The sequence below is a fragment of the Chiloscyllium plagiosum genome, unplaced genomic scaffold (genome assembly GCF_037043375.1).
Source record: "Chiloscyllium plagiosum isolate Xiang-an unplaced genomic scaffold, Cpla_swu_hap1 HiC_scaffold_14, whole genome shotgun sequence".
In the NCBI taxonomy this organism is placed as follows: domain Eukaryota; kingdom Metazoa; phylum Chordata; class Chondrichthyes; order Orectolobiformes; family Hemiscylliidae; genus Chiloscyllium; species Chiloscyllium plagiosum.
In genome coordinates, this window is record NW_028270152.1 from 72,038,827 (window position 1) to 72,065,652 (window position 26,826).

The 26,826-nt window shown below is 42.3% G+C and overlaps 1 protein-coding gene across 3 annotated transcripts in view; it reads left to right on the plus strand.

The window, feature by feature from the left end:
* dcaf1 (ddb1 and cul4 associated factor 1) overlaps positions 1-26,826 on the plus strand; it is an 85,463-nt gene that overhangs the window by 50,987 nt on the left and 7,650 nt on the right. For all 3 annotated transcript variants that reach the window (XR_015759432.1, XM_043708504.2, XM_087994519.1), the window contains exons 14-22: positions 1,321-2,590; positions 9,634-9,832; positions 11,199-11,281; positions 12,441-12,525; positions 14,410-14,643; positions 15,829-15,922; positions 23,851-23,955; positions 24,740-24,813; positions 26,425-26,529. Coding sequence is in view for 2 of the 3 variants with exons in the window: in XM_043708504.2 (XP_043564439.2) it covers positions 1,321-2,590; positions 9,634-9,832; positions 11,199-11,281; positions 12,441-12,525; positions 14,410-14,643; positions 15,829-15,922; positions 23,851-23,955; positions 24,740-24,813; positions 26,425-26,529 (2,249 nt within the window). In the remaining variant the exon portion in view is untranslated. The remainder of the gene's footprint in view (positions 1-1,320; positions 2,591-9,633; positions 9,833-11,198; positions 11,282-12,440; positions 12,526-14,409; positions 14,644-15,828; positions 15,923-23,850; positions 23,956-24,739; positions 24,814-26,424; positions 26,530-26,826) is intronic.

Genomic DNA, 26,826 nt, shown 5'->3' on the forward strand with positions numbered 1-26,826 from the left:
GTGAGTTCTGTTTGTTCACTTCATAATGGCAGTGGGTTTACAGAGCAAATTTATTCTATTCACTCCTCTCCTATTCCTGCCAAAGTGCATAATCTCTCACTTACCATCTTAGATTCCATCTGCCAGCTTTTTGGCCATAACTGGTCAACATCCATCTGCAGACTCTGTCTTCCTTACCACTTGCCTTTCCACCTATTTTTGGGTTATCTTCAAACTTAGCAATGGTACATTCCTTGTCCCAGTCATTAATATATATTGCAAATAATTGTAGCCTAAGCACTGATCCCCATGGCACACCACAAGTTACAGGTTGCCAGCCTGAAAATGTTCCACTTTATTCCAACTCTGTTCTTTACTTAGCCAGTCCTCTGCATTAATATACTATCCAACGTGATGAGCACTTGTTAAGTATCCTATTTTGCTTATCAAACACCTTTTCAAGTGTATTACTTCAGGCAATTACCTTTTGTCTATCCAGCTTTTTCCTCCTAGAAGAACTTTAATAAAGTTGTCAAGTGTGATGACCTCTTCATGAAGCCAACCTGACTGCTTCCTTATGTTATGAATTTTTAAATGCTCCACTATTGCACCTTTTATAATTTTTTAGATGACCATCTTGGATGTTCAGCTCATAGGCCTATAGTTAACTGTGTAACTGGTTGTTGTCTCCTTTTTGAATAAGGGTGAGCAATGGCATTTTTTTTCAATCCTCTGGGATTTTATGGATTTAAAGAATCTGAATTCTTGGAAAGGTACATTCAGCACATGTTTTCTCTTAGCTACTTCCTTTAATATCCTTGACTGCACTCCAACAGAGTATGAGAGAAAGTTTGCTAGAAGTATAAAAACAGTATTTACAAAAGAAAAAGGAAACTGAAGCGACCATTAGTCCAGCAGAGGGTGAAACCGAGGAATTAGTAATGGAAAACTAGGGAATGCGAGAAACCTTGATCAGATATTTTGTACCTTTTTTTGCACTGTAGAAGATTCCAAAAGGCAAGTCCCAGGCCGAACTGAAAATTAAGACTTGAAAGGAAGGGAGGATATTTCAATTATTGGGAAATTATTAGAACTAAAGGTGGACAGCTTTCCTGCACCTGGTGGCTTTCATCCTGAGTCCTTAGAAGTTGCATTTTTCCAAAATTACCTAATTTTTGGAAAGATCCCAGCAGACTGAAGAAACACCATCGTGACACCACTTAATCAAGAAAGGGAGGTGACAGAAAGCAGGCTAGTTAACTGTTTGTGAGCTGTAAAACTTAGAGGTTACAAATCTATTAAACTGTATCCTACAATAAAGGGCCTTGCTTTCTTTTGTAGGGATGAGCATTATCCTTGGAGTTGCTGAGGGGGATATCTTTGCAAATGATGCTGAGACACAGAAATCTGCTCTTCAAGTCATTATCAACTGTGTTTGTGGTCCTGATAAGCGTATCTCCAGCATCGGCAAGTTCAACTCTGGAACCCCTCGTCGGAAAAACCTGCAGAACCCCAAGAGCACAGAGAGTGTGCTGACTAAAATGTGGAATGTGGTGCAGGCCAACAATGGCATCAAGGTATTACTGTCCCTGTTGACTGTGAAGACACCTATCACAGATGCAGATCAAATCCGCACCTTGGCGTGCAAGGCTCTGGTGGGTCTGTCACGCAGCAGTGCTGTGAAGCAGATCATCAGCAAGCTGCCCCTGTTCACCAGTGGCCAGATCCAGCAACTGATGAGGGAGCCTGTGCTTCAGGACAAGCGACACGAGCATGTCAAGTTCTGCAAGTATGCCTCTGAACTGATTGAACGTGTCTCTGGGAAGCCGCTGTCCATTGGCTCCGATGTATCTCTGGCCCGGCTTCAGAAGGCAGATGTGGTGGCACAAACACGGATCACCTTCTCTGAGAAAGAGCTGCTCTTACTTATCCGCAACCATCTGGTGTCTCATGGCCTGCACGATACAGCGTCAATGCTCACCAAGGAGGGTGACCTTCCCAGGACACCAGCCATCCAAGCTGCACCACCACATTCTCCAGCCTTCACAACAACCGCCCCTGGCACCTCCCCTGTCAGCCTACCCCGGACTCCCAGATTAGCCAATGGCATATCATCTCGAACCATCAACCTAACAGCGTTTCCGCCATCCTGCCAAGCAAAGGTGGCAGCTACACAAGGAGCCACCTCCACCTCTGGGCTCTCCTGTCCCAATGGTTCGCCAATTATTGGCAAGATAAGTTTTTCCAAGGAAAAGCCATCTCCATGCAATGGCACCAACCTGAAGAAGCAGAGACTAATTCGACAGAAGTCAGACTATGGGGCTTACAACCAGACGCCGGCTATTAAAAAGCAACTGGACCGCCATCTCCCGTCACCACCTTCCTTGGACAGTATCATAACAGAATACCTCCGGGAACAGCATGCCCGTTGCAAGAACCCTGTTGTCACCTGCCCTCCTTTTTCCCTCTTTACTCCTCACCAGTGCCCAGAACCAAAGCAGAGACGGCAGGCACCTTTGAACTTCACTAGTCGTGTGACACATAGGTCTGCTTTCCCTAAATACGGAGGGGTGGATGGGGGCTGCTTTGACCGGCATCTCATCTTCAGCAGGTAATGTGTAGTTTATTGACTGAGGAGTGGCAGAATGTTGCCTTGCACAAAACAATTATGCTTATAGTCCCCGCTGTTTATAGTGAGCATGTTTGACTCTTGCGGTTTGTCTGTTGTGCATAATGTGTAGTAAAATCACAGTAGTTTGTAGCATTACAATGATTCCTGTAATCATGAGCAATATTAACACTGATACAAGCTGCCTTAGCCTGAAGTCAGCAGTGTTTTTTTGCTGTTTTAACTCCAAATAATCATTGCACTTAATACGGTTCAAGAGGAATCTTTTTGTAAATGCATTGTGGTAGTGCTAAAGTTAGGAGTTATTTTCCCAATTAAAATTATAGTGAACATAGTTTCCCATCACTTCAATTATCATTTATTCTTGATTTGGGATGGCTTCACAGGATACCTCCACATCCGACAGAAAGTTACCTGTACCTCCACCGATGTCATCCACTGTATCCGTTGCACCCAATGTGGTCTCCTCTACATTGGGGAGACAGGACGCCAACTCGCAGGGAGTTTCGGAGAACATCTCCAGGACACCCGCACCAACCAACCCATTCACCAACCCGTGACTGAACACTTCAACTCCCCCTCCCACTCCGCCAAGGGCACGCAGGTTCTGAGCTGCCTCCATCGCCAAACTCTTACCACCCAACGCCTCATATATTCCACCTTGGGACCCTGCAACCACACTGGATCAATGTGGATTTCACCAGTTTCCTCATTTCCCCTCTCCCCACATTATCCCATTCCCAAGCCTCCAACTCGGTCCCACCCTCTTGACCTGTCCGTCGACTTTCCCATCTATCCGCTCCACCCTCCTCTCCGAACTATCACCTTCTCCCTCCCCTTCATCTACCTGTCCCATTCCCAGCTACCTTTTTGATTTAAGATAATTGTTGATTTTTTTAACTGCAGTGTAACACTACATTGTTACTCTGCACTTTTTGTCGTAAACTATGTATGAGTTCTTTGAAAGTTAGTAATTAGTAAAATGTTTATTGTCATACCTCTTAATGTAGTTTCCCAATATGCCATTTCCAGTTTACCCCTCTTAACTTCATAGTCTCCTTTCAGATTTAAGACCCTAATTTCTCACCTAAGTTCACTTTCAGACTTAGTGCAAAATGCTGTCATGTTCTGGTCACTCTTTTCTAAAACCTACTTCATAAGATTATTAAACAGTCATTTTCATTGCTCAAACATTGATGTAAACTTCTCCCTAATTGGTTCCTCAACGTACTACTCTGGAAAAACGTCAAGCATATGTTCCAAAAATAAGTCCTGCACAGCCTTATTAATACTTCCAGTTTGTATGTAAATTGAAGTCACCCAGGATTATTATATTCTTATTAGATGAACCTCTAGCTTCCTTATTTCTATTGTGATTTACATTATTATTTATGTTTGGTGGCGTATAATTAACTCCCACCAAAGTCTTGTCTTTTGCTGTTTCCTACTCCATTCAAACTTTAGAACGCAGGTGATCTCTCGCTCTACAATACTAATGCCGCCTTAAATTAAGGAGAGCACCCTGCCACATTTTCCCAGAACTTTGACCTCCGTGAATGCCACAGAACCCTGGGTATTCATGCCCCAGTTTTTGTTTCCTGGTAGCCATCTCTCTCTAATGAGACCAGGCCAAGCCTAAACTTGTATTTGAATTAACAGTTTCAGTTTTATTGCAAATCCTCTATGCATTCAAATGCAGAACTTTTAATTTGGTGTCTCACCACCAATCCACACCCGTTTTTATAAAATCTGGTCCTATCTGTTGACACAGTCAAGTTTGGAAGCTCTGTTCGTTCCTGCTATACACTCATTATTATTGTTTATTACTATCCTAATCTATTGAGTTGGCACTTCCCTCTAATTCACTCAATTTTGTCGAGCACGATCTTTTCCCTATTTTCCCCTCCTCTTCCCCCAGGTGAAGTCCATCCCAAAATATAGCCCCCACATTGTTCAGTGCTGATGCTAATGGCCCATGAATCAGTATCCACTTTTCACATGGCAGTCTTTCAACTATGCAGCTCCCCAATTTTCATTACTCCTTGCCCCTGGCTCTTGTACATTTTGAGGTTTTGCTTTCTAATTTAGCACTTAGCTGCTCATACTACCTAACAAAGGCCTCTTTCCTGGTCTTTGTTATTGGTACCTACATGAAGCACTGCAACTGGATCCACCCCCTTCCACTCTTCGTTCCTGTCCAGCTTTGAACAGATATCCTGAACCATTGCACCAGGCAGGCAAAATAACCCCTGAATTCACACGGTTAGCTGCAGAGAAATGTCTATCCTGTGACTGAACTATCGCATACTACTACCCTGTTCCTTTCATTTATCCCACTTTTGTATGCCTTCTGTATTGTGGTGCTATAGTCAGTCATCTCATCACACTGCAGCCTTTGCTGTCATCCACACAAGCTGCAAGAACCTCCAACCTATTGGACCGTTAGTAAAGCTCCTCCATGCCCACCTTCTCAATCCCCTTGACTGCCTAACTTTTATTGTGCTCTCCAGTCCCTGACCACTAGCTAAATGTGATGCACTAATCTCAGGGGTATGAATGATCCAGAAGCCATATAGTGTCCAGGTAATTTTCTCCTTCCCAATTCACCTGATTTGTCTGTAGTTTGTCCTCCAGCTCAGAAACTGAAGTTCCTCATTCTGCAGCTTCGACATCTCCTGTCATCTCTATTATATCAATTGTGTTTTTTTAGATATTTCAATTACTTTATATTCCTCTTGCCTCTTCCAACTCCCGGTTTCACATTTTGTGCACTCTAGCAGTATAGATGCTCTTGGGAAAAACAATGAGTGTGCCCTTTGAAAAGTCTACTAGTTACAGCTGTCAGAGCTTGTCTTTCCTGTTTAAGCCTGGGAAAGCGTAACTTCTTTTAAAAGGTAACTTACCTCTGTTAAGCGGTAATTTTTAGTTGGATGCTAAATATAAATAAAAATTAGATTTTCGAGAGAGATTAGCCCTTAACAGCCTCTCACTCACCCACCAGCTTCTCTCATTGTGCAGATATGTGTTTTTGCTCCTTTTCATTAATTTCTTCTACCCCAGTATCAAGCTCTATAGCTGAAGCTGAAACAGTAAAATCCTGATGTGAAGGGATTATGCCCGAAACGCCGATTCTCCTGTTCCTCGGATTTTGTCTGACCTGCGCTTTTCCAGCACCACACTCTCGACACTGATCTCCAGCATCTGCAGTCCTCACTTTCTCCATACCAGATGATGACCACTATTCAAGGAACCGTATAATAGTGTAGATTTGGGGTCAGCAAATAAAAAAAAAATAAATTTAAACTAGGCATAACATTCCAACACTAGTCACTTCCCTTTGTTAGCTAACATAATGTGTGTAGAATTCTAAATTAGATCAATATAGCATGGTAGACATTCCACCATTATATCACTTTCTAATTTCAAAAGCATGGCTGACAGTCTGTCAAATTTCCCACTTCGGCTCTGGGCTCAGAAGACAGAATTTGCTAAATCTGCTCTGGTTTCCAGACTTTGTCACTTCCGGTTGTCAGCTAACTACGAGGTCAGAAACCTAGATCCTCCCAGTCATGAAGTTAACATTAAGTGGCCAAGCACAATGAATTCAATAGCTCTGTTTGCCATGATTACAATGACCGCTAGTCAAGTAATCTGGCACTACATATCTTGAAGTTTTTTTAATTGTATGATGCACGTCCATATTAGATGGGAGTTGATTCTGGGACTTCTGGCCTAGAGATATGGATATTTACCACTGTCACACAATACCTCATGGAACAGTGTCTTCATGCTGACTGTTGCCAATTTGTTTTAAGATAATGCTGATGGAAATCCAAGATTAAGTGAATATGTAGGAATGGCTGTTAAAGCTGGCCTAATCCTGACCACATTATATGAATTGAATAATTTTATTGTTATGTGTAAAATACAGTAAAAGGTGTGTACCGTCACCATCTGTAGGCGCCATTCACATTAACTCAGCTTTTTAAAAAATTTTATTCTAACTTGGAGTCCAACTTTTCTTTGTCTCGTTCGAGACGCCATTCGAGACACCACCCACGCCCTCCACCTCCAAGACTTCCGTTTCCCCGGCCCGCAACGCTTCATCTTCACCATGGATATTCAATCCCTCGACACCTCCATCTGCCATGACCAGAGCCTCCAAGCCCTCCGTTCTTTCCTCTCCAGACGTCCCTAACAGTACCCTTCCACCAACACACACTCATTCGTTTGGCCGAACTGGTCCTCACCCTTAACAATTTCTCCTTCGAATCCTCCCACTTCCTCCAGACCAAAGGGGTAGCCATGGGCACACGTATGGGCCCCAGCTATGCCTGTCTCTTTGCTGGCTACATAGAACAATTGATCTGCCGTAATTACACCGGCACCACTCCCCAACTCTTCCTCCGCTACATTGGTGACTGCATTGGCGCCACCTCGTGCTCCCGCGAGGAGGTTGAGCAATTCATCAACTTCACCAACACATTCCACCCTGACCTTAAATTTACCTGGACCATCTCTGACACCTCCCTCCCCTTCCTGGACCTCTCCATCTCCATTAATGACGACTGACTTGACACTAACATTTTTCACAAGCCCACCGACTCCCACAGCTACCTGGATTACACCTCTTCCCACCCAACCTCTTGCAAAAATGCCATCCCGTATTCCCCTCCGCCTCCGCCGTATCTGCTCCCAGGAGGACCAGTTCCACCACAGAACACACCAGATGGCCTCCTCCTTTAGAGCCCGCAATTTCCCTTCCCACGTGGTTAAAGATGCCCTCCGACGCATCTCGTCTACATCCCGCGCCTCCACCCTTAGACCCCACCCCTCCAACCGTAACAAGGACAGAACGCCCCTGTTGCTCACCTTCCATCCTCCCAACCTTCACATAAACCAAATCATCCGCCACCTCCAAAAAGACCCCATCACCAGGGATATATTTCCTCCCCACCCCTTTCTGCTTTCCGCAAAGACCGTTCCCTCTGTGACTACCTGGTCAGGTCCACGCCCCCCCTACAACCCACCCTCCCATCCTGGCACTTTCCCTTGCCACCACAGGAAGTGTAAAACCTGCGCCCACACCTCCTCCCTCACCTCTATCCAAGGCCCGAAAGGAGCCTTCCACATCCATCAAAGTTTTACTTGCACATCCACTAATATCATTTATTGTATCCGTTGCTCCCGACGCAGTCTCCTCCACACTGGGAAGACTGGGCGCCTCCTAGCAGAGTGCTTTAGGGAACATCTCCGGGACACCCGCATCAATCAACCACACCGCCCTGCGGCCCAACATTTTAACTCCCCCTCCCACTCTGCCGAGGACATGGAGGTCCTGGGCTGCCTCCACCGCCGCTCCCTCACCACCAGACGCCTGGAGGAAGAATGCCGCATCTTCCGCCTCGGAACACTTCAACCCCAGGGCATCAATGTGGACTTCAACAGTTTCCTCATTTCCCCTCCCCCCCCCCCCCCCCCCACCCTAGTTCCAGCTCAGCACTGTCCCCATGACTTGTCCAGACTTGTCCTACCTGCCTATCCACTCCACTCTCTCCTCTCCTGACCCATCACCTTCATCCCCTCCCCCACTAACCTATTGTACTCTATGCTACTTTCTCCCCATCCCCACCCTCCTCTGGCTTATCTCTCCACGCTTCAGGCTCTCTGCCTTTATTCCTGATGAAGGGCTTTTGCCGGAAACGTCGATTTCGCTGCTCCTTGGATGCTGCCTGAACTGCTGTGCTCTTCCAGCACCACTAATCCAACTTTTCTTTCCCTGTTGTTACAATCCCGCTCCAGGCTTCCCAGCCCATGCAACACTGCTGCTAGAGTCCTGCTCCGGGCTTCCAAGCCCATGCCATTATACCCATGTTTCTCAAAGTCTTCTCCCTGTACAAGAGTTTATTCAGTAAGAACTTTTTATGTCTGGGATCTGGCATCAGATCGCGTTTTATCATGTCTCTCTTGATTGAAAATAATTAAGCAAAATGACTTTGGGTAACCCCAATCCATTATAGTGACCAGTGTGCATTTAAATTTCTTTTAAATGATCAACCTGCCACATAGCCGCTGGTATCAAAACTGGTGTATTAGAAAGTGTTTGCTGAGTGCTGGGGCTGAAGTCTCATCGAAGAAATTTTCCTATGTACTCAACAACCCAAAAAACAATTTGAATCTGTGTATTTAATTGTCTGTATTTAACTTTTGATATCTGCTGCAGTAGTGATGAATGGTTTAATGTAAAGACCGTGTTACACTGAGTCTAAACAGTTCCTACCCTGGTGGTTATTGGGGTAGAGTAGAGGGAATGTTTTTTCTGGTAGTAACATCTTTTATCTGACCAGGGACAGGGGAGTATTTGATGTAACAGCTTGGATTTTTTGAGTACAATTTGACCTGGCACAAAATTGAGTGTTCCATTTCTCGCAGTAATATTTCTCACCTTGATGAACAGAACACTCCGGGGCCCTCCCTCAAGTAATTCCATCAAAACATGAGGTGCATATGTTTTCTTTTATTTAGATTAGATTCCCTACAGTGTGGAAACAGGCCCTTCGGCCCAACAAGTCCACACCAGCCCTCCGAAGAGCAACCCACCCAGACTCATTCCCTTAGATTTACCCCTGACTAATGCACCTCACACTATGGGCAATTTAGCATGGCCAATTCACCTAACCTGCAATCTTTGGATTGTGGGAGGAAACTGGAGCACCTGGAGGAAACCCACGCAGACGCAGGGAGAATGTGCAAACTCCACACAGACAGTTGCCTGAGGTGAGAATTGAACCCGGGTCCCTAGCGCTGTGAGGCAGCAGTGCTAACCACTGAGCCTGTTTGAGGGTTATTCCAGTGCATGGAATAAAACTTGAAGAAAATTATGCATTTCTTCAGGTGTAAATGGAATCATAGAATTAGTAGTTCATATCTGTTCTCCTATTGAAAGGTTTCATGCTACATAATGTATTTATTCCTCAAATATTCATAACACAAATTGAGTTTCATGTCCTGCTCACTTGTTGCAGGTTCCGACCCATTTCTGTGTTCAGAGAATCAGATGAGGAAGGCAGTGGTTTTACATGCTGTACATTCTCTGCACGAGAGCGCTTTCTGATGTTGGGGACGTGTACCGGAGAATTAAAGCTCTACAATTTATTTAGTGGCCAAGAAGAGGGTACATATGCCTGTCATAATTCCGCCATAACGCACCTAGAGCCATCTAAGGTAGGTGCATTATTATCAGGCCTATGGTCTGGGAAAGATATGCATTTAAATTTCTTTTTAAAAAAAGGCTTGCATTTTGCACAGTACTTTTCAGACTTCAGGATGTCCCAAAATGTTTTATGACCAAATAATTCCATGTAAAATGTAGAAATACAGGATCCTGCAAACAGAAATGTGCTGTCTTTATTTTTGTGATTTTAGTTCATGGAAAAATATTAGGCAGGATTGGAGAACTCTCCCCGTTCTTTTGAAGTACTGAGTCATTTACGTCCATCAAAACAAAAGGGAAAATGGCCTTGTTTTAATGTCTCACCCAAAAGGTATAATCTCCCAACAATGCAACATTTCTTCAGCACTGCACAAATGTCGGTCTAGATTTGTGTGCCTATATCCATTATCCACTCTGTTGGTTGCAACTGTGAATCGCTGAGATTTGCAAAGCAGAGATCCTTGTTTCAATCTCCAGCCTGTACTGAATGTCTAATCCGAGGCTATTGATGCTACGCATAGTTTGGGGTTCCCAGTCCTGAGCACTATTCATTAAGTCCTGCCTCAGTCATGTGTTCTAACAGACACCAGCTGGTTAGGCCCCTAAACCACAAGATGCCCAGTTTGGTAGGATGCAGCAGGACAATCAGAATCTGTATCAAATCCAAGTAGAAATCTCTGACAAGCTGGGCCAGGATAACAAGAGATTGTGCTTTTGGGCACCTTTACCAGAATGCTTCATAATGTAAAGCCCTTAATTGATGGATTTGTTATGCTCTGGTTATTCTGAAGCGTATGACCGGCTATAACTGGCTTGGCTTATTTCTCTTAATTTTACCCTTCCTCTTTGCCCCACTTCTAACCTTTGTGTCCCATCAATGCATTTTTGTGCACTATCTCTTTGGATTTCCTCCCTGGCTTCCTGTATAATTGACCTGAAATTTCACCTCCAGTTTCAACTCCTGTTCTGCAACCAAAATCAGAATCCTAGTCTAGTATTAATCATGATTGTGGGCCCATATTTCTGGCGTTGACTGTGCTTCCTTCAGTATACTGTTCATGGGGCTATCCAACAATGACCAGGGCGATGGGTGTGCCAGTGGCAGAAGTCCACAAAATACATTTCTGTAGCACCTTTCTAATTTTAGAATGTCAGTAGAGCTTTACATTTAATGAAACACTTTTCCAAGTGTGGTCACTGATTTTATTTTGGTAACTGTGACATCCAGTTTGCTCATGGCAAAGTCTTGCATTTAGTCATCAAATAATAGCCAGATAATGTGTAATAATTTTGACTGCGAGATTGTATATCAAGACCAGTATTACTCCATGTACATGTCCGATATTTAATTTTTCTGTAATTTCTGTGCACTTGCAGGATGGATCGTTGTTATTAACGTCAGCAAGTTGGGGCCAACCTCTCTCTGCTCTCTGGGGAATGAAGTCCGTCTTTGACATGAAGTAAGTGAAGATGATTTTTCACAAGTATGAGTTGGAAGTGCCAGGCCTACAGTTTCTTTATTCGCTGAAGTGTCATTTTAGGTGAGGTTTTCTAGCTTTGAATTACAGTGGAACAATACAGAAAGACAGGTGTGTGAATGGGATGAATCCCTATACTTCTCAGCTGACCAGTACAATTTGAGGTTGCGTTGTGATTTAATTACAGATGCACTGAACTGTGCTAAAGAGAATTATATGTGGAGAATAATCCACATGCTGAATTTGCAAATATTTACTAAATCTGGTATCATCTCAAGCTGTCACCTCTCTAATGTCCACAATTCACATTCTAGTAAGCATCGTTGGACAGCCAGCAGAAGAGATTGATTGTGTTTTCTCCATCTTAAGGATATGGAGACCAGTTGCTGTGTCTCTATGTGGCTTGGAATTTTTTGCTTTAGATAGGAAAAGAAGTTGTCATTATTTTATTCTAAAATAAAGTCTGAATTTTTTGTGTTTAAAAAGTGCATGTCCCCATCCTGTGATTATTTAAAATGGGAAAGGTGCTAATACTTCTGGTGGCTTTATGCAATAGACTTTAATTGCTACATTAGTTTGAAAGATTAGAGAGGTGCTGGAATGTACCAATGTCTGATGCACTGAAGTGGTTCAGTTCCCAGTTTGAGTGTGTGAATGAGGTTTTTTTTTATTCTTTTGTGGGATGTGGGTGTCATTGGCTGGGCCAGCAGTTATTGCCAATCCCGAGTTGCCCTTGAGCCACCACCTTGAATCACTGCAGTCCATTAGCTGTAGATAGACCCATAATACCATCAGGAAGGAAATTCCAGGATTTTGACCAAGTGACAGTGAAGGAACGGCAGTATATTTCCAAGTCAGGCTAGAGAGTGGTTTGAAGAGGAACTTGGTAGTGTTCCCATGTATCTGCTAACCTTGTCATGTGAGATGAAAATGGAGTACCAAGCCTGGATGAATTGTAGGGTAAAAGAGGCTTGTGTTATGCTGCAAAGAAGAAATGTTTTTTGTCCTGAAGAGCCATACAGTGCAATTTGATGAGGTCTCTAAACACAGCTGATCCGCACTAGACCTTGAGGTATTTGGGTGTTTGTTTTGGATCTGTGTTGTTGGAATTAATTTGGCAATGGTGTTCCCAATGTTTCAGGCACTCATTCACAGACGATCATTATGTGGAATTCAGTAAACTCTCTCAGGATAGAGTCATTGGGACAAAGGAGGAAGTGGCTCATGTGAGTAATTTGGCTTTGATTTATATGTGAAGATAAATGGGAATCTTGGTCATTTGATCTGCTAATACCCCAGTAGGTAAAAGGTTCAACTGTCAAGTAATGTGTGCCTCATAGTTTGTTAGGTGATCTGGTCTGAGTTAGCAATTGGATAAAATCACCCATGCCTCCCTTTGCTCACCGTCCAATGGCTTGCTGCTTAATAGTGCACTGTGTAAATTGAGACCATCATCTTTGGGCTTCACAGCAGACTGTATACTTTTATCACCAATTCGATTCCCTCCCCAGACAGTATCACAGGCCAATACAAACCTTGTAACTTCTGTGTCCTAGTCAACCCTGTATTTTCTGCCCATCTGAAATCCTCATCTGTGCCTTTATCCCCACTGACCTAATTATTCTGGTGCTGTTATGCTTGGCAACCCATCCTGCGACTTCGGTAAAACATCTAAAACTCTGCTGCCATAGGGCAGCACAGTGGCTCAATGGTTAGCACTGCTGCCTCACAGTGCCAGGGACTCGGGTTCAATTCCAACCTTGGGCGACTGTGTGTGGAGTTTGCACATGCTCCCCATGTCTGCATGGGTTTCTTGTGGGTGCTCTGGTTTCATCCCACAGTCCAAAGATGTGCAGGTCAGGTGAATTCACCACGCTAAATTGCCCTTAGTGTTAGGTGCATTAGTTAGAGGGAAATGGGTCTGGGTGAGTTACTCTTCGGAGGGTCGGTGTGGCCTTTTTGGCCGAATGGCCTGTTTCCACGCTGTAGAAAGCCTAATTTAATCTAGGGGAAGCAATGACTATTATTGGTAGACAGTTAATGCAGAGACCCAGGTAATGTTCTGTGGTCTTAGGTGCAAATTCACATCTGCCATAGTGAAAATTTGAATTCAATAAAAATCTGGAATTAAGGGTATAACGATGACCAAGAAACTATTGTCAATTGTTAGAAAAACCTATCTGGTTCATTTGGATAGGTATATGAATAGGAAGGGTTTGGAGGGATATGGGTCAGGCACTGGCAGGTGGGACTAGATTGGGTTGGGATATCTGGTCGGCATGGATGGGTTGGACCGAAGGGTCTGTTTCCATGCTTTACATCTCTATAATGTCCGTCAGGGAAGGAAATCTGCTATCCTTATCTGGTGTAGCCTACACATGACACCAGGCCCACAACAGTTGGGAATTGTTGTAAATGCTGAGCTAGCCTGTAATGCCCAGAAACTGTGAATGAATAAAAGAAAATCTTGTTTGTCACTCAATCCTGCCCTCCAATTTATCTCCGCTCTGATGCTGATCCTTCCTTCCTCAAACTGTTCGTTCCTCTGACGCTGACCTCATGCATATACTGTATCCCCTTTTGCCTCACCATTAATGGCTGTGCCTTCAGCCACCTTGGTCCCATGATCTGCAATTTCCACCATTAACCTATTAGCGTCAGCTGACTTTTTCTAAGACCATACTTAAAACCTAAATCTTTGACCAGTCTTATGGTTTCTTCTTCCAAAATCTTTTAGCCCAGTGTCCATTTCTATACCTAGAGCTTTTTGAATGGTTGAATTTTAAAGTTGCGATGTAAATTCTAAGGTAGGTTTTGCCAAAGCTCTGTCCCAATCCAGTTCCTCAAGCGTTTAAATCTTCAACACAAAGCAAGGCAGCAGTAAATTAGCAACTTTCTCAAATTCCATAAGGTGGTTCAGAGAGATGCAGACAGTATGATACTATTGTGCTATTGATATTAAGATTGGAGAATGTTGTTATGGAAAAGTTGAGAAAAGGTGATTCATAAATTATGTTCAAATTCTGCAGCATCAATATCTCTCACTTTCTACACACAGGATAAATACGCACTATTATTGAAAAAAAGCTTGTCTTTTCTTCTGTCCATAGATATACGATATCCAGACAGGCCAAAATATCCTCACTCTCTACAATCCTGACCTAGCTAACAACTACAAGCGGAATTGTGCAACCTTTAACCCCACAGATGATTTGGTGTTAAATGACGGAGTGTTGTGGGATATCCGTTCAACACAGGCCATTCACAAGTTTGATAAGTTCAACATGAATATCAGTGGAGTGTTCCATCCAAATGGTCTGGAAGTCATCATCAATACAGAGATTGTATCCTTCAGTAAAGAGCGACTGTGTACTAGAGGAACTGGGGTGTTGTACAATAAGTGGTCAGTGATTTTAGGGAATATTTTAGACAAATCTCCCAGTCAATTCTGAAGACCAGGATTTTTTAACTGTTATGAGGGGACAGTCTGTTTGCTCAGACTGTTGTCTATTGTGACTTGTGGATACTGGAGAGAAGGAGTAGCAATCAGGAGAATGCTATTGAAACACCACCATAGTAAAAATTCTTTTGGTATAAGCATGTTAACAAGGAAGCATTTTTATTGAATTTCAAGCTAAAATGTAATAGTTACTGGACATATGATCTGAAAACTGCATGTTTGGCACATCAAGAGCATAGCAGTAGGTAAAGTCTTTTCAGGTCATAACCATTTCTTCTGGAAATAGATCATTGATGTGAAACCTTACTCTTTTAGCAGTTGACCAGCTGATCATTTCCAGAATTTTTCGTGTTTAAATCCTGTAGTAATTCTTTATATTCATCCATGAGCTTTGCTGACTAGACTGACATTTATGACGCATCCTAACTTGCCCTCGAGTGTGTTTGTGTGAGCTGCTGCTTGAACTACTGCAGTGCATGTGGTGTAGGTACGCCACAGTGCTGTTAGGGAGTGCCAGGACCTTGACCCAGTGATATTCAAGGAATAGCAATTATAGTTCAAACGAGTAAGTATCTTTGAGGGAAATTTGCAAGTAGTGATGTTCACTTACGTTTTAACTAAATGACTTATTGCCCTCTATGAAGGAAAGAGTTCAATTCAAGCAGAACATTAATAGTCAAGAACTTAGCATAATTGTTCTGAGAATTGTGGAGATTGAACAATAGAGTACTATTACTGTATCTGGCCTGACACTTACAAGAGAGCATTTACTAGTATGGCTATATTCGACAAGCAGAAGGTCTGTGTGACCAGGGGATTCAAGTGCATGGGTTTTCCTGAGAGTATTTGTTGAGTCGGCTACCATAACTCCTCCTGTGCAGAGAAATTACTTTGTTGGGAGGGTGTCCTCCAAATACTTGTTTGGCTCTAGGTAGAGGTTGTATATTATGTACACTTAAGTGGCATGCACCCCGAATATAATTAATCCTACTGTGCTGAAGCTTTTAATAATATTGTATTTATAATCTAACAATGTCAGAGGAAATCCTTAACAAAGGCTTCATTTCAGTGGGATCTGCGGACATTCCACCTTCTGCACACAGTCCCAGCATTAGACCAGTGTCGAATAGTCTTCAACAACACAGGCACGGTTATATATGGAGGTAGGAGCTTTGGGAGAGGGATAAAAGATTGTGTTTTTATGGAGTTGGAAGAAAGTATGGAAGTTTGAAATTCACCTGTCTCTGGAAAGCTTCACTTCCTAAGGTCCTCTAGACCAGACCGAATGTCTGCTTCATATCTGGGATGGTTGGAGAATGGGGGGTATGCACTCGTGTGGGACTTTCTGATACGTGCATGTTTTGTAAAGGAAAATCAGTTTAAGTAGCTAATGTGCAAATTTTGGTAGTCAAATAGGTTAGTCACCCAACTAACTGTCTTCCCTCACTCCCTCTTTCCCTATTGCTCATCGAATCAGCTTCCTGATGTGACACTGGACTTCGTTTGTAAGGAGATTGTAGCTGGTGTAAAGGTTTCACAAATACTGGGTAACGTCACATCCTCTCATCCTCTGCATATCTCCTCACCTTAAATTTATGCCCCCGTCACTGATCCCTGCCCAAAGGGGAAATCCATGTCTACCCTTTCTGTGCTCATAATTTTATACATCTCAGTCATGTACCCCCTCAATCTCCTCTGCTATAAGGAAAACAACACCAATCTATCAGATCTCTCTACATAACTAAAACTCTCCGGCCCAGACGACAACCTGGTAAATCTCCTCTGCGCCCTTTTCGTTGCTATCACATCCCACCCATAATATGGATTCCAAAATTGCACAAAAGCTGTGGTCCAGCTAATGTTTTATGCAGTTCTAATATAACTTGGTCTTAAACACACTGTCATGCCTTATGCAACAGCCCAGGATACATTTCGTCCAGCATTGGAGATTTATCTACTTGTCCACCAACCAGACCATTCCGAACCTCCTGTCTGTGTTATCTCTTTAATTGAAGCATAGTCACCTCCTTGATTTCTATACCCACGTCGGTCCCTGATGAGTAAACACTAATACATTTTATTCATTTAAAACCATACCTATATCCTCTGGCTTCACGCAAGATTACTTTGAGCCCTACTCTTTCTTCTGTTTTTTTCCTGTAATGCACTGTAAAATAATGTGGGATTTTCCTTTATTATGCCTGCTGTTATCTAATTATGCCTCCTTCTTGCTCTTTAATTCCTTTTAAGATCCCCCTTGCACATTCTGTACTTCTCTAGGACAGATTAACTTCCCTAAAGGACATTAGTGAACTATATGGGTTTCTATGACATTAAGCTGTGGTTATTTGGTCACTTTCTTTTTGAATTCAAATATCACCATCTGCCGTGGTGGGAATCGCAGCAACATTATCCTAAGATTCAGGATTGTTAATAGTGATATTCGCCATGCATCAACACTAACTCCAATATAAAACATTGCACATACTTTGCGAGTTTTGCACATACTTGGTACATATTTGGAGTCTTGTGCTTAGTTTTGATTCATCATTCCTAGTTTAAAACTTTTCATGACCCTGGTCCAGGTGCATCAGTCAGAATGGCTAAAAGATATTAATTACAAGTATTTCTTCTATAACACAATGGTTGTGTTCTTGTCTGTTATAGAAAAATTGCATTTTAGAAACAGCACTTAATGTTGGCAATGTAATCACGTTACAGCCAACGCACGTTTTAAAAGTTTGTGCTTTAGAAAGTGTCCCCAGTTCATCAATTGCGTTACTGTGAATTTGTGTTAAAGAAGTGTGCGATGAAGCAGAGCAACCTGTATATAGCGGAATAAGTTGCAAAAGCTGTATTTTATAAGGAACAGCAGCTGAGGTTATGGGGAATTGACAAGATCCTCAAAATTGAACTATTTTGATTAAATAAATCAAGAAAAACAAATTTCATTGGCAGGTGAATCAGTTACCTGAGTACACCATCTTAATATGTTTGACGAGAACTTGAGGAATTATTTTACACAGCAGCTGTTGTCCTTTGGGGGGAAAAAGGATGAAGTTAGAATACAAGAGAAAACTAGCAAGAAATATAGAATCTCACAGTAAAACCTACAAGTTTAAAAAAGGACAATTGGCTAAAGTGATCATTGATTTAGGGAATTAATGGAAAATAAGGAAATGGTTGAGGTTTTGAACAGGTGCTTTGAATCTCTACACAGAAAGTGTCTCATGAATTGAAGCAAATTAAGGAACAAAAGAGCAGGAGAAGCTTAAAACAGCTATCACTACAGAAAAAGTAATAGGAAAGCTAATGGGTCTAAAGGCTGACAAGTCGCCTATATATCATAGTCTTGAAATGGGTCAATATAGTGATGCTATGTGTGTTGGTTGTAATCTTCCAATGCTCTTTAGATTCTGGAGAGGTTCCAGTGGATTTGGAAAACTTCAAGTACAACACCTCAATTCCAGAAAGGAGGGACACAAAGCAAGAAACCAATGACCAGCTAGCCTTACATTTGTCATTGGGAAATTGCTAAAATCCATTATGAAGGAGGTAGCAACAGGGCATGTAATTAATTTTGTGACTGGAAAATCATGTCGTACAAAGTTGTTTTGAGTTCTTTGAGGATGTAGCAAACAGGGCAATTAAAGGAGAAGTAGATGTAATGTATTTGAGTTTCTAGAATTATTTCAATAGGGGTTTATTGCGCAAGAGAAGAGCGCATGGTGTTGGGTGTGACTAATTACTATGGATAGAAGAATTTGCTATCTAAAGGGAAATGGTTGGGATAAATGGATTATTTTTGGGTTGGCAGTCTGTAATGAGTAGAGTGCTACAGGGATCTCTTCTGAGGTCTGGGCAACTTATGATCTATATTAATGATGTGAACAAAGGGGGTAGATAGCCAAATTTGGCTACCAGTACAAAGGAATTTAGAAAAGCAAGTTGAGTAAAGAGTCAGAGTCTTAAGGAAGTATAGAGTGAATGAGGAAAAATTTGGCAGATGGAATATACTGTGGGGTTGTCCACTTTGCAAGAGGACTAGCAAAGCAGAATATTATTTCAGTGGCGATATACCGAATGCTGTAGCACAGCGGGATCTAGGTATTCTTCAGCACGAATCTCAAGGTTGCACGTGGCTGGCAATTAGGAAGATAGCTGGAATGTTGGCCTTTATTGCAACAGGGATGGAGTACGAAAGAAGGGACATCTTGATGCAACTGCACAGCATATTGATGAGACCACATGTGGACTACTGTGCTGTGCAGGTTTAATTGCTTTACTTATGGAGGAGAGAGAGTTGCATTGGAAGTAGTTCAGAAAGCGTGCACTAGCTGATTCTTCAATTGAGAGATTGTTTAGGATAGGTTGGGTAAGTTAGACCTGTAGTCTTTGGAGTTAAAAGTAAGAGAGACAATGTCATTGAGATACAAGAATCTGAGGACTTTAACAGGGTAGATACTGGCAGGCTCTTCTGTCCTCTTCCCCACTCATTCTGGAAAATCTAGAACCAAGGAAAAAGTTTAAGAATATGTGATGAGAGTAAGGAGGAATTTCCTTGAATTCTTTTCCACAGAGAGTAGCAGAAGCTGTACCATTGATTATATTCAAAGCTGGCAGATTTTTAATCTACAAGGCAGTCAAAGTTAATGAGGCACAGGCAGGAAAGTAGAATTAAAGTCATAGATGGATCCACAATGCTCTTATTGAAAGTTGAAGCCGGCTTGGTGATCAAATTGCCTGCTTTCTCTTATTTCTTTTGATCTTTGTCCCTTCCCTGAAAGATTGGTGGGAGCAGGTTAACCAAACATAGACAGGGACTGCCATAGTGTTAAGGGTTCAGATGGAGAAGAATTTAAGTGTGTACAAGAACATTTTCTGATTCAGTATGTGGATGTACCTACTAGAGAAGGTGCAAAACTTGACCTACTCTTGGGAAATAAGGCAGGACAGGTGACTGAGATGTCAGTGGGGGAGCACTTTAGGGCCAGCAACCATAATTCTATTAGATTTAAGATAGTGTTTGAAAAGGATAGACCAGATCTAAAAGTTGAAGTTCTAAATTGGAGAAAGGCCAATTTTCACTGTATTAGGCAAGAGCTTTCGAAAGCTGATTGGGGGCAGATGTTCGCAGGTAAAGGGATGTTTGGAAAATGAGAAACCTTCAGAAATGAAATAACGAGAATCTAGAGAAAGTATATTCCTGTCAGGGTGAAAGGGAAGGCTGGGAGGTATAGCAAATGCTGGATGACGAAAGAAATTGAGAGTTTGGTTAAGAAAAAGAAGGAAGCATATGTCAGGTATAGACAGGATAGATCGAGTGAATCCTCAGAAGAGTATAAAGAAAATAGGAGTATACTTAAGAGGGAAATCAAGAGGGCAAAAAGGGGACATGAGATAGCTTTTGCAAATAGAATTCAGGAGTATCCAAAGGGTTTTTACAAATACTTAAGGACAAAAGGGTAACTAGGGAGAGAATAGGGCCCTCGAAGATCAGAAGGAGGCCTTTGTGTGGAGCCACAGAAAATGGGGGAGATACTAAACTAGTATTTTGCATCAGTATTTACTGTGGAAAAGGACATGGAAGACATAGGCTCTAGGCAAATAGATGATGACACCTTGCAAAATGTCCATATTACAGAAGTGCTGGATGTCTTGAAACACGTAAAGGTGGATAAATCCCCAGAACATGATCAGGTGTACCCTAGAGCTCTGTGGGAAGCTAGAGAAGTGATTGCTGGGCCTCTTGCTGAGATATTTGTATCATTGTTGTGGTTCTGTTCGACGAGCTGGGAATTTGTGTTGCAGACGTTTCGTCCCCTGTCTAGGTGACATCCTCAGTGCTTGGGAGCCTCCTGTGAAGTGCTTCTGTGATCTTTCCTCCGGCATTTGTAGTGGTTTGAATCTGTCGCTTCCAGTTGTCAGTTCCAGCTGTCTGTTGCAGTGGCCGGTATATTGGGTCCAGGTCGATGTGCCTATTGATTGAATCTGTGGATGAGTGCCATGCCTCTAGGAATTCCCTGGCTGTTCTCTGTTTGGCTTGTCCTATAATAGTAGTGTTGTCCCAGTCGAATTCATGTTCCTTGTCATCTGCGTGTGTGGCTACTAAGGATAGCTGGTCGTCTTGTTTTGTGGCTAGTTGGTGTTCATGGATGCAGATCGTTAGCTGTCTTCCTGTTGTCCTATGTAGTGTTTTGTGCCACACACACAGACCAAGTCCTGAACTACGAAAGCAACCACCCCAACACACACACAAGAAGTTGCATCAAGGCACTATTCAAAAGGGCCACAATACACTGCAGTACACCAGAACTGCAAAAAGAGGAAGAAGAACACCTATACAATGTATTCGCCAAAAACAGATACCCGCGCAATTTCATCAACAGATGCCTAAGGGAAAGACAATGGAACGAGGACATGCCACAACCCAAAGGACTAGCCACACTACCATACATCAAGAGCATTTCCGAACTGACAGCCAGACTACTGCGACCACTAGGACTCATAACAGCACACAAACCAACAGCCACTCTCAGACAACAACTCATCAGAACGAAGGACCCGATACCCAACATGAGCAAAACTAATGTAGTGTACGAAATCCCATGTAAGGACTGCACAAAACACTATATAGGACAAACAGGAAGACAGCTAACAATCACAAACTTTGAATATTTGTATCATCAATAGTCACAGGTGAGATGCCGGAAGACTGGAGGTTGGCTAACATGGTGCCACTGTTTAAGAAGGGTGGTAAGGACCAGCCAGGGAACTATAGACCAGCCTGACGTCGGTGTTGGGCAAGTTGTTGGAGGGAATCCTGAGGGTCAGGATGTACATGTATTTGGAAAGGCAAGGACTGATTAGGGATAGTCGACATGGCTATGTGCGTCGGAAATCATGTCTCACAAACTTGATTGAGTTTTTTTGAAGAAGTAACAAAGAGGATTGATGAGGGCAGAGCAGTAGATGTGATCTATATGGACTTCAGTAAGGCGTTCAACAAGGTTCCCCATGGGAGACTGATTAGCAAGGTTAGATCTCCCTGAATACAGAGAACTAGCCATTTGGATACAGAACTGGCTCGAAGATAGAAGACAGAGGGAGGTGGTGGTGGGTTGTTTTTCAGATTGGAGGCCTGTAACCAGTGGAGTACCACAAGGATCGGTGCTGGGTCCTCTACTTTTTGTCATTTACATAAGTGATTTGGATGTGAGCATAAGAGGTATAGTTAGTAAGTTTGCTGATGACATCAAAATTGGAGGTATAGTGGACAGCGAAGAGGGTTACCTCAGATTACAACAGGATCTGGACCAGATGGGCCAATGGGCTGAGAAGTGGCAAATGGAGTTTAATTCAGATAAATGCGAGGTGCTCCATTTTGGGAAAGCATATCTTAGCAGGATGTATACACTTAATGGTAAGGTCCTAGGGAGTGTTGCTGAACAAAGAGACCTTGGAGTGCAGGTTCGTAGCTCCTTGAAAGTGGAGTTAGCAGGTAGATAGTGAAGAAGGCGTTTTGGTATGCTTTCCTTTATCGGTCAGAGTATTGAGTACAGGAGTTGGAGGTCATGTTGTGACTGTACAGGATATTGGTTAGGCCACTGTTGGAATATTGTGTGTAATTTTGATCTCCTTCCTATCGGAAAAATGTTGTGAAGCTTGAAAGGGTTCAGAAAAGATTTACAAGGATGTTGCCAGGGTTGGAGGATTTGAGCTATCGGGAGAGGCTGAATAGACTGGGGCTGTTTTCCCTGGAGCGTCGGAGGCTGAGGGGTGACCTTACAGAGGTTTACAAAATTGAGGGGCATGGATAGGGTAAATAGACAAAGTCTTTTCCCTGGGGTGGGGGGGTCCAAATAGATTTGGGATGAGAGGGGAAAGATATAAAAGAGACATAAGGGTCAACTTTTTCACACAGAGGATGGTACGTGTATGGAATGAGCTGCCAGAGTATGTGGTGGAGGCTGGTACAATTGCAACATTTAAGAGGCATTTGGATGGGTATATGAATAGGAAGGGTTTGGAGGGATATGGGCCGGGTGCTGACAGGTGGGACTAGATTGGGTTGGGATAGCTGGATGGACTGAAGGGTCTGTTTCCATGCTGTACATCTCTATAACTCTATCACTCTATATAGTAACTTTGATAAGGGAATTGAATAAATATGTGGAAAAAATGTAGGAATAAAAGAAATAGTAAATGAATGGGACTAATTAAGTTGCTGTTTTGAAAAGGCAGTGCAAGGGTGATGGAGTGAATAGCACCTCAACTAAGATTCCATGCCTCGGATAAGTTTCCAATTGTTAGAGCTTTATGTTTTAGAAAAAGGGATTTTTTAAAATAAGAGTTGGAGTGGGTCCAGTAGCATAATTTTTGTTTAAGATGCTTGAGAGTTGTAGGTTTAGAGGGGGAGATGCATATGAGAGTGCTTTGATCAAGTTAGTAAAATTAAATATTAGGATCTATTTTGGCCTAAAGAGTGCCATTGCCCTCTGAAACAAGATATTGAAACCTGGTGAATCAAAGATATTGTGGTCCTGAAACTTTAATGCACCTATTGATGGCCAGGGTTGGTCAGTTATTACTTACTGGGTAAGGGTCTTCTATGGTACCTGTAACTGAGTCAGAGAAGGGTTTCCTGGAACGTTTGCTGATTGGCCTCCAATTTCCTCTACTCCTGTGTATTTACAGGCCTGTTTGGAGGAGAATATTCAGTGGACACTGATTTCTTATGTTTGTAGTCAGTGAATGTTCTGGTTTGGAATCGTACCAGGAGTGTGCTGCTCTAGGATTATCTTATGCACTGAGCTCATAAATACAATGTATCTGTCTATAGACAATCCTCATTCAATTACTCTTAGCTGTCAGTATTATGATTCATTTCAGAAAGAGGATAAACACTCTTTGGGATAAAGGTTTCTATGATGTCATTTCCCAGCAAACTCGTAGGTTGGTTCAGGAAACTTGCGCAGACTGGTTGTTGCAATCTGCCTGCCTAAGTCATTGCATTGCAAGTAGTCTGCACAGCACTGAGTTATGAGGCTATGTGAATGAATTCTTTCTCTAATACTTTTTTGTGTTCTAGCTATGCTGCAAGCAGATGATGAAGATGATTTGATAGAAGTGCGGATGAAGAGTCCTTTTGGATCCTCTTTCAGGACGTTTGATGCTACTGACTACAAACCAATAGGTGAGAGAGCTGAGCGCCAACTTCAGGTCGCCCCCTTTTGAAATGCATTCAATTTTGTGTAGCTAGTTACTTTTAGTTAGCATTGTAAAAGATAGAAACAGTTACCTTTCAGTTGTTTGATGTTGCTAACTTATTTGCGTTGCCTTTAGGGTACAAGTTCCTTGCCCTTTGTAGTTTCTTCTCATCGAAGTATTTATTTTGCTTATGTATAGATATTTGATGCATTTGCATCTTAAACAGATAACAGATTCGTCTTCTGAGTATCAGACTTAGTGTTTCTCTCTGCATGGACACTGCTAGATCTGCTGAGTTTCTCCAGCAATTTCTATTTTATAAGCATAATGTTGGCTTCTTCCAGGAACTTGCTGAGCAGAGCTAAGTTTGCCACCTCTCTCTTTAAAGCCAACATTTAATCAACTGTTCTAGGTCAATATCTCAACCGAGTAAAAGTAAAATATTGCAGATGCTCAAAAACAGAGCAAGTCTAACGGTGTCTGTCAAAACAGGTTCGGTTAAAGTTTCAATGCCAATATGACTCCTGGGTCTGGAGAAAAATCATTAGACTCTCAACATTCACCCTCTTTCTCCTCCCCAGCGCTGCCAATGTATGCTGATTTTTTTTTTTGGACAGCACTTTGTCTTTATTTCAATTTTGAGAGAGACAAGGATTAATAGGAGAACCAACTCGCTGACCAACTTTAGCTTTCTGTATTGAGTGATTGAGGTAATGTCGTCACGTAATTTGCAGCAAAATGGTAATTGAAATTTTATATTATTTTTAAAGCAACTCTTGATGTGAAGAGGAACATTTTCGACCTTTGCACAGATACCAAGGACTGCTATCTGGCTGTAATTGAGGTAGGCTCAGGCTCTGGTCTACAGTATGAAGAACATGTTCACTCTTGGCTGTCTATGTGGGCGCAGGAAGAAATTTTTTTTTTATATATTTTCTCTGCTGAAACGAGGGCATCAATATTATTATTTCTTCAAAGAAGGATCATCTTGCATGACAGACTATGAAGAATAGTACAGTCATGTATAGCAACATGTATATTTCACCGAGGTACTAAATAGTTCAGCAACAAGTTCCCTGGCTAATTCTCTCAGCTGCCTGCTCCTGACTCAGACTTGGCATACCCCTTGTACATTAGAGGCTGAGGATCAAACTTTGAAACTTAAGGCTACACGAAATCCCCAGGAAACTCATCCTTCAATCTTTGAGTGGTCCATTTGAAATAAGTTAGAATTTCTGGTGTCGATATCTCACTGTAAATACAAATTGATTACCACACCTGATTTAACTGCCAACTCTTCAACACTCAGTGATCTAGTCAGCCTAGACATTTGTTTAGTTTCTTTATTTTTACACCGTTTGAAGTGAGGAGCTTCACTGCATGAGATTCTGCTCCCTTTTTATCTTTAATTATCATCAGCTATGGGTCCTGCCAAGCAAGATATGGAGCAGGTTCAGAGCAAGGTGAATCTTCCTCCACAGCTATTTATCTTTATCTCAACCTGCCCTCCCTCATCTTTCTCCTGATAGCTCTTCTGAATTGACGGAAACCAATATCGGAGAATCATCGTATGAAAAAAACAGCCCAAGCGCTCTCAGCCCTTTCCAGTTTTCCCAATGAACAGACACTCACTAATCATTGTAGGCAACATTCAAACCCAAGGTTTGAAAGTGAAAGGACAGTAATGTAATTGCCAGCTGATGTGCCAAATCTGTTTTGCATGTCAAAATTTGTCAACGTCAAAATTAGTCAGAATGTCAAATCACCATCAGCTATACATAGATTCAAACGTTTTGAATTTTGCAAGTCAACTAGTCTGTGTTGAGGTAGTTTGGATTGGTTGGAGAAAATTCTCACTTACCCTCATTGTTCATTGCTGCAAATGGAAGTGATTTGACATATAGTAAGGACAAATCAAGATCAAATGTGATATTCTCCACGTTCGCATTGGCTGTTCAGAGTAATACCTGATGAGGGCTAATTTGGGCAAATTGTGGTGAATATTGAGATTTGAACCTCAGACAGGTTCATGGGGACAACAGCAAAGCAAATGTAATTCACACCCTCCCTAACAAATTGCTCCATTATATTGTGCCTCCATTGCTTTTAAGCACTCTCAGCCTTGGGTTCTGCAAGTTTCTCCTTTCTTCCTCCTTCACTATTACTGTCTGCTTTCAGCTATTTATACTCTCATCCACTACATTAGGGCACTCCTTTAAAACTCACTTTTTTGTTCAAGCTTTTGGTCCCCACCTGAACAACATCTCTTGTGTGGTTTGTTGTTAGTTTGTCACCTGATCACATTTCATGAAATGTCTTATTTATTTTACCACAATAAATGTACTGTAGGATTTTTAAAGCTGTAGTTTTAAATAAAAGCTGATATTCCTGCCTATTAGTGTGGTTTGGTTTTATGGGATGCAGTTCTGTATTATTTTTGCACAATATATTGCAGAACCAAGGCAGCAGCATGGATGCCCTGTCAATGGACACTGTCTGCAGATTGTACGAAGTGGGGCGTCAGCGGCTTGCAGAAGAAGAGGATGAAGAGGAGGATCAGGTCTGTGCTGCTGTTTCCCACGTATTTAGCTTGAGCCACATCCTTTCAGTTTGTTTTAAACAATGCAATTACTAATCGGTGTTATCCAGTAGGTCTAAGGATGTGGTCAAGAAACAAAAACCTGTCACTTAAGCCTTTTAACCTTAAAATAATGGCCACATCAGGCATGTGGCCGTTTGTGGCCAAACAAGAGTCAGGATTTTCATGTCTGACATCTTTGAGATCCCTGAATGCAACGGATCCAGTGGAGGATGTCTGTTTTCATCAGTGGGCACTTTTCATAGCTACATGGTTCTG